The sequence below is a fragment of the Dermochelys coriacea genome, chromosome 5, assembly GCF_009764565.3.
Source record: "Dermochelys coriacea isolate rDerCor1 chromosome 5, rDerCor1.pri.v4, whole genome shotgun sequence".
NCBI lineage: Eukaryota > Metazoa > Chordata > Testudines > Dermochelyidae > Dermochelys > Dermochelys coriacea.
In genome coordinates, this window is record NC_050072.1 from 89,607,399 (window position 1) to 89,622,825 (window position 15,427).

The 15,427-nt window shown below is 44.6% G+C and overlaps 1 protein-coding gene across 16 annotated transcripts in view; it reads left to right on the forward strand.

The window, feature by feature from the left end:
• Positions 1-15,427, forward strand: part of CDC14B (cell division cycle 14B) — a 79,653-nt gene that overhangs the window by 44,238 nt on the left and 19,988 nt on the right. For 12 of the 16 annotated variants that reach the window (XM_038401223.2, XM_038401224.2, XM_043515189.1 and 9 more), the window contains 5 exons: positions 940-1,027; positions 1,361-1,591; positions 3,472-3,610; positions 3,772-3,925; positions 4,711-4,811. In XM_038401223.2, coding sequence (XP_038257151.1) covers positions 940-1,027; positions 1,361-1,591; positions 3,472-3,610; positions 3,772-3,925; positions 4,711-4,811 — 713 coding nt within the window. Of the gene's footprint in view, positions 1-939; positions 1,028-1,360; positions 1,592-3,471; positions 3,611-3,771; positions 3,926-4,267; positions 4,684-4,710; positions 4,812-7,879; positions 8,025-15,427 lie in introns of those variants that run through there. The other 4 variants (XR_006281686.1, XM_038401226.2, XM_043515188.1 and 1 more) reach the window with 2 other exon arrangements.

A 15,427-nucleotide genomic window follows, 5' to 3' on the forward strand; every position in this document is an offset into this window, starting at 1 on the left:
TCTATACAGAAAACTCAGGACTTGTTGGAGTTGCATGAAGTAATTACTAATCAAGTAGATAAAGGTGAAATGGGACAATTTACAAAAGCTTTAAAAAAAAAATCCAGGTGTGGCTCTATTGGGGGGGGGGGACTTAATTGCATCACTTGAAGTTTGTTTTAGAAAGAAAAATATTGGAGAGGTTGAGAGCATTTGGCATTTTATTGATGACGCAAAGGGCAGACTGGAAATGTGCTTACACTGACAGGGCTTGTATTTGGCTTTGTACTTTTGAAGCAAATATAGAAGGGGTGGGGCAAACTTTTTGGCCCAAGGGCCACATCTGGGTATGGAAAATGTATGGCGGGCCATGAGTGCTCACAAAATTGGGGTTGGAGTGCAGGAGGGAGTGAGGGCTCTGGGGTAGGTTCAGAGTGTGGGAGAGTGCTCAGGGCAGGGGTGTGGGGGGGGGAGGTGAGGGCTCCAGCTGGGAGTGCAGGCTCTGGGGTGTGGCTGGGGCTGGGGTGCAGGAGGGTGCTCTGGGCTGGGATCTAGGGGTTTGGAGGGCAGGAAATGGATTAGGGCTGGGGGTTGGGGCATGGAGGGGCTCGGGTCCGGGCTCTGGGCTGCGCTTACCTCATGCCGCTGCCGGAAGCAGTGGCATGTCCACCCTCCAGGTCCTATGTGGGGGCGGGAGCAGCGCGCGGAGGCCCCTGGCTGCCCCTAAACATAGGAGCTGGAGAGGGGGTATGCTGCTGCTTCCGGGAACCGCAGGAGGCATGTGGGGAGCGGCCACTGACCCCTGGCTGACACGCGGGAGCGGGGCAAGCTTCAGACCCCATTCCCCAGTGGGAACTCGAGGGCTGGATTAAATCAGCTGGCTGGCTGGATGTGGCCTGCAGGCCGTAGTTTGCCCTGAAATATAGAGATAATGGTAAATCATGCATTTTCTCTTGACAGAAAGCAGAAAATGGGGATTTTAACTGGATAATACCAAACAAATTCGTTGCCTTCAGTGGACCTCATTCAAGAAGTAAAACTGAAAATGGTATGCTTTGGGGACACAAACCCATATGCTACTACTATGTATTTGATTGATTTGTTATGTGTAACAGCAACTTTATCATTTTTAAAAAGTTGTTCCTCCGATGGTATGTTTTCTTAGCTTTTTTGGGGATAGAGTAGGGGAACGCTTGGCGATTAAAAAAGCCCAAGACTTTCTTTAGCCGTATTTGAATTAGACTGTTTCAAAATTGACTGAAAATGGAATTTTTCTATTGGACATAACTTTTAAAATAAGGTATTTTACATGTTTGTTTGTTTTTTGTTTTTCATTTGGATGTGCAATTTTCATGACTAGTTCCTTTGTTTCTGCCTGCAGGTTATCCCCACCATGCTCCTGAGGCCTATTTCCCATATTTCAGAAGACACAAGGTTACTACCATAATACGTCTTAACAAAAGAATGTATGATGCCAAACGATTTTCAGATGCTGGTTTTGAGCATTATGACCTCTTCTTTGCTGATGGAAGCATACCTAGTGATACTATAGTCAAAACATTCCTAAATATTTGTGAAAATGCTGAAGGTGTTATAGCAGTTCATTGCAAAGGTATGTTATAAGCATAGTTCATATTACAAGCTGGAGTTGAGAGTTGATAGCAAAGCCTATAGTTAGTTAAGTTTAACTGACACTTTGCATCATAAGCCTTTATTTCCAACTGATTATAAGTTAGCCAGACTGTAACCATTTTGGCTGATATCTTCCATGCTTGTTCTCTGCTTCAGCTGTTTGTGTGTTTGTGCAGATCTTTTCAGCTGCTTATGAGATTTGCAAGCCTATTTTTTCCTAGTGTCAATGTTAACACTTCTTTTTCCAATCATCTCCTTGCTTTTCAGCAGAAACTATAAATTTGGTACAGTGTTAGCTGCTTTTATTTTCTTTAATAACTAGCCAAATCTGGGTAAATTATAAGCCTTTTAAAATAATCATTTGAACAGATTTAATAAAGCTTTTTAGAGGTTTGCTGACAAAATACCTGAACATTCTCTAGCTCTACAGAGCACCTACATAACTGTACTGAGCATGTCCTCAAGCCCTATTCAGCCTTCTACAAGGTAAACATAGATGCCCAGATGAGACACAAGCACAGCAGAAATCCCTCCTGCCTTCTTTGTCCAAGAAAAATTATGCTGGTCTGGGAGCCAGGAGGAGACCTTCTGTTGACTGGAGGTGATAATTTTGTGTATGTCACACAGTGTTCATTATTGAGCAAGGCTTACATCCAACCTTACATTAGGAGCACATTCAAAGCACACATATCTAGGCTTGGAAGACTGAAATTTGTCTTGGTAAATGTTGGTTAACATTGATTTTTGCTATACTCACTCAAGCCATTGAAAAAATATTTCCATCGATGATAGAAATTTACAGATGGGCAAAGGAAGAAAAATGCTGCTTGAGAGCTTTAGAATTTGATTTAAGGATATTTACTATGTTTTGACATATGATATTAACAATTGATGTTCTGGCAGTTATAAAGCTTTAACTTTTTGAATCTCAGTATCTACTGTCGTCAAATATTTGTCTGACCTCCTCCCCTATAACTTTGCACAACTGTAAATTGATAAAAATTGAAAAAAATTATTAAGCATTGATTTCATCCATCAAAATTACGAAAAATAAAAATCTAATTCCTTCAAGTCTGTTTATATCAGTGCTGCATGATTTGCCTTTCCTGTCTATTCGCTTTTAGGTAGAGTTGAAGATGTTGTTGATCAGTAAATTCCTAAATAGTTTAGGACTTGATCACCAAACAGTCTCTCATCCCAGGCAGCAGTTGTGATCAGTCCAGGCACCTAAGCTGGAGCCAATTTCTCTTCCTTCACACACTTCTCTCTCCTCTTCCCTGGCAAGTTAAATTGGGAGAGGACTGTTGACAGGGACTTGGATTTGTTTATCCTTAGGGCATGCTGCAAAGCCCGTCTTTTTTTCCCCCTATAAATCTTGATAAGGGGATGCGTTGGTAGTTATCTTACTTTAAGGCAATTTTTGAGTTCATATTCTCTTAGTTGAGCATTTAATATTATGTTCATATGCAAATTTTATTTGTATATTAAAGTATTTTATGATGCATAGTGCTATAGACAACTGTTTTTATAATTTGTTCCTGTACATAAAAAGCAGCTGACTTTGAAAGGCTTGATTTCAAAAGCATATTTGTGATATACTGGAAAGTCACTTTCTAAACCTAAAATTGTAATACTTTTATTCAAACTATAAGTTACATTACAAATATTGGACATAATTTTTGAAAACACTGCTCCCTATGTAAGTTTGGCTAGCGATAGATTTAGTAAGATGGGAAATTAAACATTTGTCAATCATAGAAACAGCAATACAAGTGATTTAGTTTTAGTTCTTAAGATTTTAGTTAAAACTAAACTCTGTGTAAAAATATGTATATAAAAAGAATCTTGTATCTTACACAGCTGGTCTTGGCCGAACTGGTACACTTATAGCCTGTTATATTATGAAGCATTACAGGATGACAGCTGCTGAAACCATTGCCTGGATTAGAATAAATAGACCTGGCTCAGTAATTGGACCACAGCAGCACTTCCTTGTAGAGTAAGTAGACTGTTACTGTGTTAGAATCAATAATTTGGAAAGCTAATTAAAAACTGTATTTTAATAGAAAAATTAGAAATTGGTTCCTTTAAAAACAAAGCAAGCAACACTGCTAATTTCTGGAAAGTTATAACATGGTTATCTTTTCCATTCCATAATAGGAAACAGACAGAACTTTGGACAGAAGGAGATATTTTCCGTGCAAAGTTAAAGGGAAATCGTAAAATTGCTGTTACAAAAATCCTCACAGGAGTAGATGATATTTCAATTAATGATGCAAAAAACCGGAGAGCCAACAGAAAAGACACTGAACTGGTAAATGTCCTCATGTTCTGCTGTTGTAAATATTTTAACTGCTGTTGAGGACCTCTTAGGACGTGGACAAAGCTATGGGTACAATAAAGCTCAAGATGTCGGATTCTTTTTGTATGTTTTGCTATGTTCCGTTTCATACTAAAATATCTGGGGACAAAAAAATATGGACAGCAAGTGTGAAAGATGGAAGTGCATGCTGCAGTTGAAATAGGAGCATATTGTTATATTTTAAACTTTTTCATTCACTAGGTAAATATTAGAACAGACACAAATCAAGGTTTTGAAGTTCGCAAGCGGAAGTATCCTTGTTCTATTTCAAATATGCTTTTTTTTTTTTTTTAGTGTTGAAATCCCTTTTCCTACCATGACAACTGACTTCTAGAACACTGTCTGATACCTTTGTTTAGCCACTGGCATTCAGTGTAAAAGGAGATGTGGTGGTCTTTAAAAGCCAAGTATAAGAAAAGAGAGAGATGTGAATTCCAAGAAAGAATAGAAACCAAGATAATGCTATCTCTAAACAGCACTGTTGAAAATACTTCCAATATTTCAAAATCAGGTGGTACATTGATTGAATAGCTCATGAGTTAATGTTTGCACATTTAAATGCAGTAACTATGAGTTAGGGAAGATATAATTGTATTTATACAAGTAAATGTGCTTTAATTTACATCTGCAAATTTTGTTCTTGAAGAAGTGTGTGCATTATAATTTTTAAAATAAAACTGCAATATTAATGGGTAAAAACTTAAAATCCTTGTCTTACAATTTGTTTACTTATCCAGTACAGTGATGAAGATGATGCAAACTGTGTAACACAAGGTGATAAGCTTCGTGCCCTGAAAAGTAAAAGGCAGGCAAAGGCTGCAGCCACAGTTCCACTAACGTAAGTCAACTTTTTGTGTGTATAAATACCAAAAGAGAGAGGGGGAAGTGTCTTCCATTTTGCCCATTCTGAAGGTTCATTGGAAAGGCTATGCTCGGATTGATTAAAGGAAACATGAATTCATTGTAGGTTTAGTGACTGTTTGGTTGTTTTTTTTTGTTTTGTTTTGATTTTTTTTGGCTAAACAATGGTATTCAACTTTTCTCGTTCTCTTATCTGTTTCCTCTGTCACCAGAATGACCCACTGCCAGTATATGCTACATGTGTCTACTAGCCTTGTTGTGTATCTGCATGTTCTTGACAGCACAGTCTGTTAGAACACAAACACTTCCTTAAACTCAGTATCATGGTATTTTTAAAAAAAAAATAGGTCATTCTTTATAAGGTGTAGTGTTCAACTGACTCAATTTGTGTAGTTAATTTATTAAAATAAGTATAAAATAAATATTAGAAGATTAAACTATTTCTCTTTTAAATGTTTTATACTTTTAACTTCTATAGATTTTATCTTTCTGGGGTAAGATTCTTCCCTAGATGCTGCTAGTTTTATATGAACTGCTGGTATATGCCTAGCCAAGGAATAGTAAAACTTCAAGAGAACTCTCACTGGATAAATTCAAAAGGGGATGTGTGTACCTATGATGCTCCCAAGACACTGGTTACAGGCTAGGAAGAGGGCATTGCCCACAGGCTACTTATCAGTTGTTTCTGGTAGACAATGCAACATCAGATGCAAGGGAAGCAACATATCTACCTTGACCTTAGCATCTGTTGCTGACAGTTGCAGGATAGATAGTTCTCCTGGTGCCTTCACATCTAGTAAGAGAGAAATACAAGCGCCTCTGCAGCAGCAGGGGAACTCTTTTTTTTTCTTCTTCTTTTATCAAAACTAGAGAGACAATGGCCAGGGCTGTTACTATCTACTTCATCATTACTGTTAGATTTCACAGCCACCATGCCTCCTGAGCCCAAGAACAAAGGAAACTTAGTCTCTACCCTGGTTGTCTGTGCACCTAGGAGCTACATGCTGAGACCCATTGCCAGCTGCTTTTTTTTTTTTTTTTTTTTTTTTGGACTTAGCCTTCCTTTCTTCTGTTTCATATCACTGTGCTGTGGCTGGACTGACAAAAAAAAAAAATGGTATGAGTTCTACAGAAGACACACATGGTGATCTTTTCTGAATCAGAAAAGCAGGGAGCCAAATAGCAGTAAAAAATGTACATAAATCTAACAGTAAAGGAATATATCTTTAAAACACCCAAACTTGTCTGTCTTATCCATGTCCTAAGTGTATTTTCCATTACATTACCATAGACAGCTAATTCTGTATATCAAATAAATATTGCTTTGGTGCCTAGATACGATGGTGTTAAGTACCTTTATAAATGCATAAAAATATAAATATTTTAACTTAAGTGTAAATAAAGGATTTTATACAACAAAAATACATCTTTAGCTAACTATAGAATATGTTGTGAATAAAGAAGAAAATAAAAACTACAAAATGTTGCAAAATTAGGTCTAGAGCCAGAGTCACCTGACATAGTTAACTTAAACACAGCCTGTGCCTACCTCCTTCACACTCCAGTTGCAAGAAGACCGCTTTTCTAAAGTCAAATAACATAATAAATAAGCATTATCCCTCTCTCACATAACAAACTGCATCTGCAGAATCACCATTGGAATGAGTATTCATTGTGTGATACAGAACACGTTCATAACCATCATGTTGATTCATTAAATGTTTTTTTTTCTTTGCTGGTTTATAGGCTTTCTATTCAATAAGCTTGTAGAAAAAATCTTTTCATAACATGACTGTTTTAATCAAAAATAGTTAGGTTGCCTTTCCATAAGCTTAACTTAAAGGAACTAAAGCTAATAGTATCCTTATGTACTGTGCTTTGTGGTTAGAAAGAAAAAAATTATCTTAAATCCTTTATTCTGGGGAGTTTGACTTCCCCCTTCCCAATACCCTACATCACATGTGGTGGCAGTACATAGTGAAATAATTTGCATCAAGAAGCTAAGTGATAATATGTAATCAATTTTGTTACTCCCAAAATAACAATACTACAGAAATATTCTCTTGCTGTCCTAATCAAGTAGGGTGTCCTTCCAGATTAAATAGCTATTAGACTTTTTTAAGTTCAGATTCTCCTACACCTAATTAAGCCTTCTCATTTGAACAGCAAGGTTATTAGTAGGAAGAAAGCAGAATGTGATTTGTATTTCCTTAGTGTAAGACGCTTTGTTTACAAAAAGGTAGAATGGGGGGGGGATTAAGAGCTAGGGCTGTTATTTTCTTATTAAGGCACAGGGGATTTGTGTGTAATGCTCATTAGAGTTTATAAATGTTACTTGCATAAATCCTCTATGCCTTGATGAATGGATCCTTTGTATGTGTGTTATAGTTAGAAATATGTTGTACCCTGAGGTAACGACCTACTGAATAGTAGTTGTAATTTTGAATGTAGAAAAGCAATTGATCCTCACCATCTGGATATTTTGTATAATTCTGTTTGCTCTTTTAGTAGGTGGTTATGGCTTTGATATTACAACAACATACAGCTGTGAAGCAGAAGTAGTGAATCCAGTGGCTCACCGAGACTGAGCTGTAGCTCACGAAAGCTTATGCTCTAATAAATTTGTTAGTCTCTAAGGTGCCACAAGTACTCCTTTTCTTTTTGCGAGACTGTTTAGTTTGACTAGCCTGCATTGCTAATATGGTTGAAGAGAGGGCAACAAGTGTTTCTTGCTGTATTAAGCTATTTCAGAATTTTGTTTCTCTTTAAGATAGTGCAGTAGACTTTCCTTGGAATTGAAAGCCGATGTGGGGTTATTTCAGGTTCTCTCAAAATCTAGTTTAAGTTGGTCCCAAGTAACACATGGATAAAACTTTCCACATGAAATGGTTGCATGACTGTTGTAACAGTAGAAAGGGAGGAAATGCTTGGCCCAGTTTAAAGGATCATTTGCTTTTTTAAAACTTGTAACTGGCTAAAATGCACCAACAGCATTCCCGTTTGAATTTTTGTTCATCTTTTCCTCCCCCTCCCAACCCTTTCTAGATGGCTCCTAGTTATGCTGGTCTCTACACTGTGTAGCATTGTCATCTGGTGGATTGTTTGTGGCTCCCTTCTTCCCAGCCTGCTATTCAGTCTAGATGGTTTAAGAACATAGTAACCTCAGGACCCCCTGAGAAAGAGCCACTGTGTAAGTGTCCCATTCCATTTCTCTACAATAGTTCACTTTTTCTGTCCAATATATTTCATAACTGCATGCTTTCTTATTGGCTTTGTTGCAAGGGAAAATTTCATTGTTCTATCTTTTTCTAAGAAAAGATTCCTTGAGTGATTTAAAATAAAAGTAATTGTGTGGCTGGCTTGCAATATCTCTTTGAAAGATGCAGAGCAATTACAAGTAGGACAGTTCATAGTTCTGAAGTTTTCTTCTCTGCATGCTACTCCAAATATTCTGAAATATAAATTTTAAAAACAAATTACATTGTTTAAAGTGTGCTTTTTGTCCTTTGCCTATCGCATATGCATCTGGAGAGGTTTAGCTCCCATTTTAGTTCGGATTTCTTGAACTGGCTATGAAATTGCTTAGTTTCCCCACAGATGAGTTTGCCCATGTTAACTGCTTTAATACCTGGAGTTGGGATTTTCAAATTCTGGCAATAGATCTGGTTTTGCTAATGGACTACATTGTGCATACAACAGGAAACATAGTAAAACAGGACAAAAATCTTTTCTAAAATCTGTCTGCCATGGGTGTAGGCCTGCAGTATTTACTCCAGTCATGCATAATTACATATTTAGCCCTTTTGTATGATTGAAAAATTCATATTTTATTTAATAGAATTTTGTGAAGATAGTCTGTCCTCTCTGTCACTCAGATTGCAGTAGCCGTTTAGGTTTCTGCATGTTCATGCCTTGATGTTCCTTTGACTACCTCTTCTGTTAAAATGATCACACTGGTGAATAGCTCTTGCCAAAGAAACCTAGTTTTTCTTCTTCGAGTGATTGCTCATGTGTATTCCACAATAGGTGTGCATGCTCGCTACGTTTTTCCCCTAGCAGTACCCGTAGGGGAGCGCCCCTAGCGACCCCTGGAGTGGCGCATCCATGGCATAGTATAAAGGGTGCTGCGCACTCCCCCAACCCTCAGTTCCTTCTTGCCACCAGTGAAGGTGCATCAGAACTGCTCTGCTCCAGCTTGTCTGCAGCTTTCCTCTAGAACTTCTGTTCGTTCATTGTAGTAGTACCTGTAATTGAAGTAGTTAGATTAGTTTAGTTTGTGCCCCAGGCTTTAAGCTGTGCAACGCTTGTAGGCAGCCGATGCCAGTGAGTGATCCGCATGCAGACTGTTTATGCTGTCTGGGGGAAACCCATCTCAGCGATTGCTGGAAGATTTGCAGGTCTTTCATGCCTCGGACCAAGAAAGAAAGGGACATTCTGCTCTGGGCTATTCTGATGGAGTTGGCATTAACCCCAACACCAGTGCACCGCTCCAAGTTGGCACCAGGTACCGCGGTGTTGGTGCGCGGTGATCCCTCGGTGCCATCTACCAGTCGGCACCGCTCCCCATCTGCAGGGCACACCAAGAAGGCTAAGAGGCAGCTTCTCCGCCGCGGCACTGGAGCAAGACCCGGGTAGAGGCTAGACCCCTGTTGGGCAGTCCTCGGTCCCCATCAGCCTCCAGAACTCCAACTTAGGTCGAGTGGGGTAGCCCGGCCCATTCAGAGCAGGCTTGTCCAGATGCCCTCCACACCGGAGGCCCTGCATGCAGCCCGGGATTTTATGTCCCTGCCGGTACCAGGGGCACTGCCACCGCTGGCTCCCCGGTCCAGAGGCAAGCCACTGCTTGAATCTCTGCAGTCGCCCCCTGCTCGGTACCGTTCACGGTCGAGGGAATGTTCCCAATGCCGTTCGCTGATCAATGACCATCCTGTGCATAGTCCACTCCAGTCACCGTTAACCCCTACCAGGTTGTTTGGCTGGGTTCCGACTGACAGGGGCTCCAGGCATCACTCAGCATCGAGGAGCGGGCCCCATCGAGACCAAGACAGACAGCACCGAAGGTCCTCGTCTCCGAGCGGCTAATATAGCCAATCGCAACACGGGCGTCGATGCTGTTCCCATTCGTCGTCTCGCTCCAGGACCTTGCCACAGCACCGCTCCCACAGTCCCGGGCATCGATCGTCGGCGCCTCACCATCATGGATCCATCTGCCGGAGCCGATCACAGAGCAACTATCGACAGTACCATTCCTCCTCTTCGGAATTACAGTCTCATGGTCAGCACTGTTCCCGACGCCACCGCTCCTCCTCCTGGTCCAGGGATAGCAGTAGGTCGTACACCAGCCCAGCCTCCCTTCATAGTTGTCAATCGATGGGACAGTTCAGTAAGGCTGAACAGCCTGCTGTGGCACCAGGCTCCGTGGCCGGCACTATGGTACCAGTGGGCAGCGTGGCCGCCAACGCAGACCCCGGTGGGGGCTTGCTCCATAGTCAGAGCCTCAGAACATCCATTTGCCTCCCTTTCCCAACACCTCCCAGAAAGGAGTCGATGGGACATGCATCTTTGGTGCCGTGCCCAGAGGGCAACCAAGTGGTGGGTCCTCCGGTACCGGTGGGCACGCAAAGTGCTGCACCTGCCTCCTCACCCTTCCCTGATGAGGAGATTACGGCCCCTCCTCCCTCTGTCCCACAGGAGGACTCTAAAGCCCACCAGGAACTATTGAAAAGGGCGGCATCAAGCCTCAACCTTCAGGCCAAGGAGGTGGAGGAACCCTCGGAGTCCCTCTTCAACATCTTATTGGCCTCCGTTCCAGACAGGGTGGCCCTTGCACTCCATGAAGGGGTGGCAAAGATTTTGAACGCTTTGTGGCAAACCCCGGCCTCCCTGCCCCCATCTCTAATAGGGCTGAGTTGAAGTACTTTGTGTCCGCCAAGGGGCATGAATACCTGTACACCCACCCTGCTCCCTGGTGGTAGAGTCGGTCAACCACAGGGAGGGCAGGGTCAACGAGCACCCAATCTGAAAAATAAAAACTCAACGAGGCTGGACTTGTTTGGGAGAAAGGTTTGTTGGTCCTCAAGCTTCCAGTTAAGGGTGGCGAACCACTAGGCTCTCCTGGGTCGGTATGAGTTCAATTTGTGGGGCGCTCAACCCAAATTCAAGGACTCCCTCCAGGAGCATGACAGGAAGGAGTTCAAAGCTCAGGTGGAGGAGGGTACAGCAGTCGCCAGGGCAACCCTGCAGGCAGCATCGGATGCTGTGGGATACAACTGTGAGGTCCATGGCCTCCACGGTGTCCATGAGGAGGGCATCATGGCTCCTGCTGTCTGGGCTGTCCAGTGAGGTGCAGAACTCCTTGCAGGACCTCCCGTTTAATGGCAAGGCCCTGTTTGCGGAACAGACAGAAGTGAAACTGCACGACCTGAAAGATTCCTGCACTATGCTTAAAGACACTTGGCCTATATGTTCCGGCTTTGGCTAGGCCTAAGTTTAAGCCCCAGCAGGCTCCTAGCCAGGCCACTCACTCTAAATATGAACCTCCTTATAAAAAATCGGAGGACTATAAGAAATGCCTGCAGAGGCAGTCCCGATCTGCCCCCCAGCCTGGGTTCTCCAAGGGCAAACAGGCGGGAAAATGGCAGTTTTGACTGGGCGCCCGGGGGCGACCTGCCAGTTCATGCCAGGGATCCACCAGCAATAAAGCTTCCCTTCTCCAACCGGTTGAGTGCTTTTTTCCTGGAGTGGTTGCATATGACTTCAGACCGTTGGGTCCTCAACACAGTCTCCCAGGGCTACACCCTCCAGTTTACCTCTACCCCGCCCAACCACCCTCCGCCCTGTTCCTTCTGGGGGACCCTTTCACAAGGCCCTGCTAGAGCAGGAGGTGGGCAGCTCCTTGGCTTAGGAGCAGTGGAAGTGGTGCCAGCGGAGTTTAAATGCAAGAGGTACTACTCCTGCTATTTCCTTATCCCAAAGGCCAAAGGGGGGCTCAGGCCCATCCTATACCTGTGAGGCTTGAACCAATACATGGTAAAGCTCAAGTTTCTCATGGTCTCTCTAGCCTCCATCATACCCTCCCGGGATCCCAGGGACTGGTATGCCGCCCTTGATCTCCAGGACGCGTACTTCCATATTCATATATTCGAGGGGCACAGGCGCTTCCTCCATTTCATGGTTGGGCAGGAGCACTACCAATTTACGGTCCTTCCATTTGACCTGTCCACAGCTCCCAGGGTATTCACAAAGTGCATGTCTGTGGCGGCGGCCTACCTCAGATGTCAGGGGGGTCAGATCTTCCCCTATCTAGTTGACTGGCTGGTCAAGGGCAGCTCCCGGTCACACGTGTGAGATCATGTGGCGCTCCTACTGTCCACATGCGCCACCCTGAGCTTGTTGGTAAATGACACCAAGTCCATGTTAGTCCCAGTACAGCACATAGAGTTTATTGGGGCAGTCCTGGACGCAACATTGGCCAGGGCCTCCCTTCCACTGGACAGATTAGAGTCCTTGAAAGGGTTCATCGACACAGTCACAAGGTTGCCCGTGACGACAGCCAGAGCATGTCTCCAGCTCCTAGGTCACCTCGGCATGCACAAACATGGTTCACCACTCTAGACTCAGGATGAGGCCCCTCCAGCTCTGGTTGGCCTTGGTGTTCTCCCAGGCCAAAGACAGAATGGACAAGATCCTCACGGTGCCCAAGCCGGTGCTCGCCTTCGTACAATGGTGGCCCTCCCTGGGGAACATGCTCCATGGGGTCCTGTTCAGGGGCAGGCCTCTGTCGGTGGAGATGTGTCCAACGCATTGGACCTGGGGTGGGGAGCCCATGTGGGGGATGTTCAGATCCAAGGTCTGTGGTCTGCGCAGGACCTTGCCCTGCATATAAAAGTCAAGGAGCTCAGGGCGGTCCAGCTGGCATGCATAGCCTTCCGCTCGTACCTGGAGGGCAGAGTGGTCAGGGTTCTTGCGGACAACACAGCCTCAATGTTCTACATCAACAGGCAAGGTGGGGCCCACTCTTCTGCCCGGAATCCCTCAGGCTGTGGGACTTCTGTATAGCTCATGATATTAGCCTGCCACCTACCGGGCACCCAGAACTCGCAGGCGGATCGCCTGAGCCAAGACTTCTCTCCACACGAGTGGTCTCCACACCCAGAGGTAGTGCACAGACTTTTCCAAGAGTGTTGAACTCCCCAGGTGGTCCTGTTCGTGACCTGGCAGATCCACAGGGGCCCTGGTTCTACTCCGGAGCGGGGCTGGGAGTGGGCACTATCTCCGATGCCTCCTCCTATCCTGGTCAGGCCAGCTTCTCTATGCCTTCCCCCCCCGATCCCACTGATTGGCAAGGTCCTGGAAAAGCTAAAGATGGACAGGGCCCAGGTCTTCCTGATTGCCTCAGCGTGGCCCAGGCAACATTGGTACGGAACCCCCATGAGCCTGGCAGTTGCCCCGCTGTAGTCGTTGCTGTCCCGCCTGTAGCTGCTCTCCCAGGACCAGGGCCACCTTCTCCACCCCAACCTAGCGGCACTCCATCTCACGGCGTGGCTGCTCAATGGTTAGGCCGGGAGGAAAGGATGTGCTCGGAAGGGGTTCACCACATCCTCTTGGAAAGCAGGTGACCCTACACTCATTGAGCCTACTTGGTAAAGTGGTCTCGGTTTTCCTGATGGGTGGCTGAGCAGGGCGTTTCCCCTGTGGCTGCACCAGTCCAGCTCATTTTGGTCTACCTTCTTCACCTTGAAGCCCAGGGCCTGGCACCCTCGTCTGTCCTGGCGGCCATATCGGTCTTCCACCCACTAGTGCAGGGGCACACGGTATTCTCCGATGCTGTGACTGGCCGATTCCTTAGGGATTGGATCGTCTCTTCCCGTATGTTAGGCCCCCAGTCCCGCAGTGGGACCTGAACTCAGTGCTGGCCCGGTTGATGGGTCCCCCCTTTGAGCCATTAACTACATGCTCCTGGTCGCACCTTATGTGGAAGGTAGCCTTCCTGATGGCGATCACATCTGCTAGACAGGTCTTGGAATTCATGGCCCTGATCTTCAAGCCCCCGTACACTATGTTCCATAAAGATAAGGTCCAACTCTGTCCAAATCTTTCATTCCTCTCTACCTATCACATGGGTCAGAACATTTTTCCTGCTGGTCTTCTGCCCCAAGCCTCATGCGTCCGGATAGGAGCACCGCCCCCACAGGCTGGATGTGAGATGGGCTCTGGCCTTTTACCTGGAATGAACTAAGCCGTTCAGGAAGTCTTTGCAGCTGTTCATAGCCTCAGCTGAACGCATGAGAGGTCGGCCAATCTCCACTCAACGGCTCTCCAACTGGAGCATCTCATGCATCCGTACCTGTTATGACCTGGCAGGAATCCCTCCGCAGTTGAGTGTGAGGGCACACTCGACTAGGGCACAAGCCTCGTCGGCTGCCTTTTTAGTCCATGTCCCCCATTCAGGACATTTGCAGGGCTGACACGTGGTCTTCAGTTTACACATTCATCTCGCATTATGCAATCGTCTCCCAGACCAGAGAATATGTCGGGTTTGGCAGGGCTATGTTCTGTCCCGACAATTTGTGAACTCCTACCCACCTCCAACAGATATAGCTTGGAATCACTTATTTTGGAATACACATGAGCAATCACTCGAAGAGGAAAAGAGAGTTACCTTTTCTATAAACTGGTGTTCTTCGAGATGTGTTGCTCATGTCTATTCCACATCCTGCCCTCCTTCCCCTCTGTCGGAGTTGTCTGGCAAGAAGGAACTGAGGGTGGGGGGAGCGCCATGGGGGCGCCACTCCAGGGGTTGCTAGGGGCACTCCCCTACAGGTACTGCTCGGGGAAAAACTTGCTGCACTGGTACACGTGGCGAGCACGCACACCTGTTGTGGAATAGACGTGAGTAACACATCTCGAAGAACACCAGTTACGGAAAAGGTAACTGTTTTTTCACTTTGAATTTATGATCTTTTTTGGTGTTTTTTTTCCTACCCCTAAAAAGACCCCCAAGACCTCAACCTTTTGGATAAGTAAGGTGTATGCACCAGAGAAATTTTCCTGATAAATCCACTGCACATTCCTCTCCCTTTGTGTAAGTCTTGTCATTGTGGAGTTTGCTTGTATAGAGAACTCTGACCCAGCAAAAATAATTACTCTGGTAGCACACTAGAAACTTTAGTTGCTGATAGAAAAAGTGGGTCCAAAATGTAATATCCTAGAATGGTAAGCATAGTTTAAAACAATCTTCTATGCTTTCAAGTTAAACATGAAAGCTAAGCCTTTCAGGCTGCTGCTACTTTGGCCTCACCACAGTACCCAAAAAAGTAAGAATCTACTCTAAAGTTAAGGAAGAAAAATACCCAAGCAATAATCAGAGTCCTTAGAGAGCTGTCAGTTCTTGATCAGGTGGCACACCCTTATAATTGGAAATCCTAGCATCAAAAAAGAAAGACTTATCTTTTATTAAGGAAGAAAATTCAGACTAAAAATGTCCATCCACTAAATGAAGAAAATGGTGCCATCCTACTGTTAAAAACCCAATTGTCATATTAATCTTAGCTAGCTAAGATCTTCAGTAGTCTACAAAGAAGACTTAGGCAG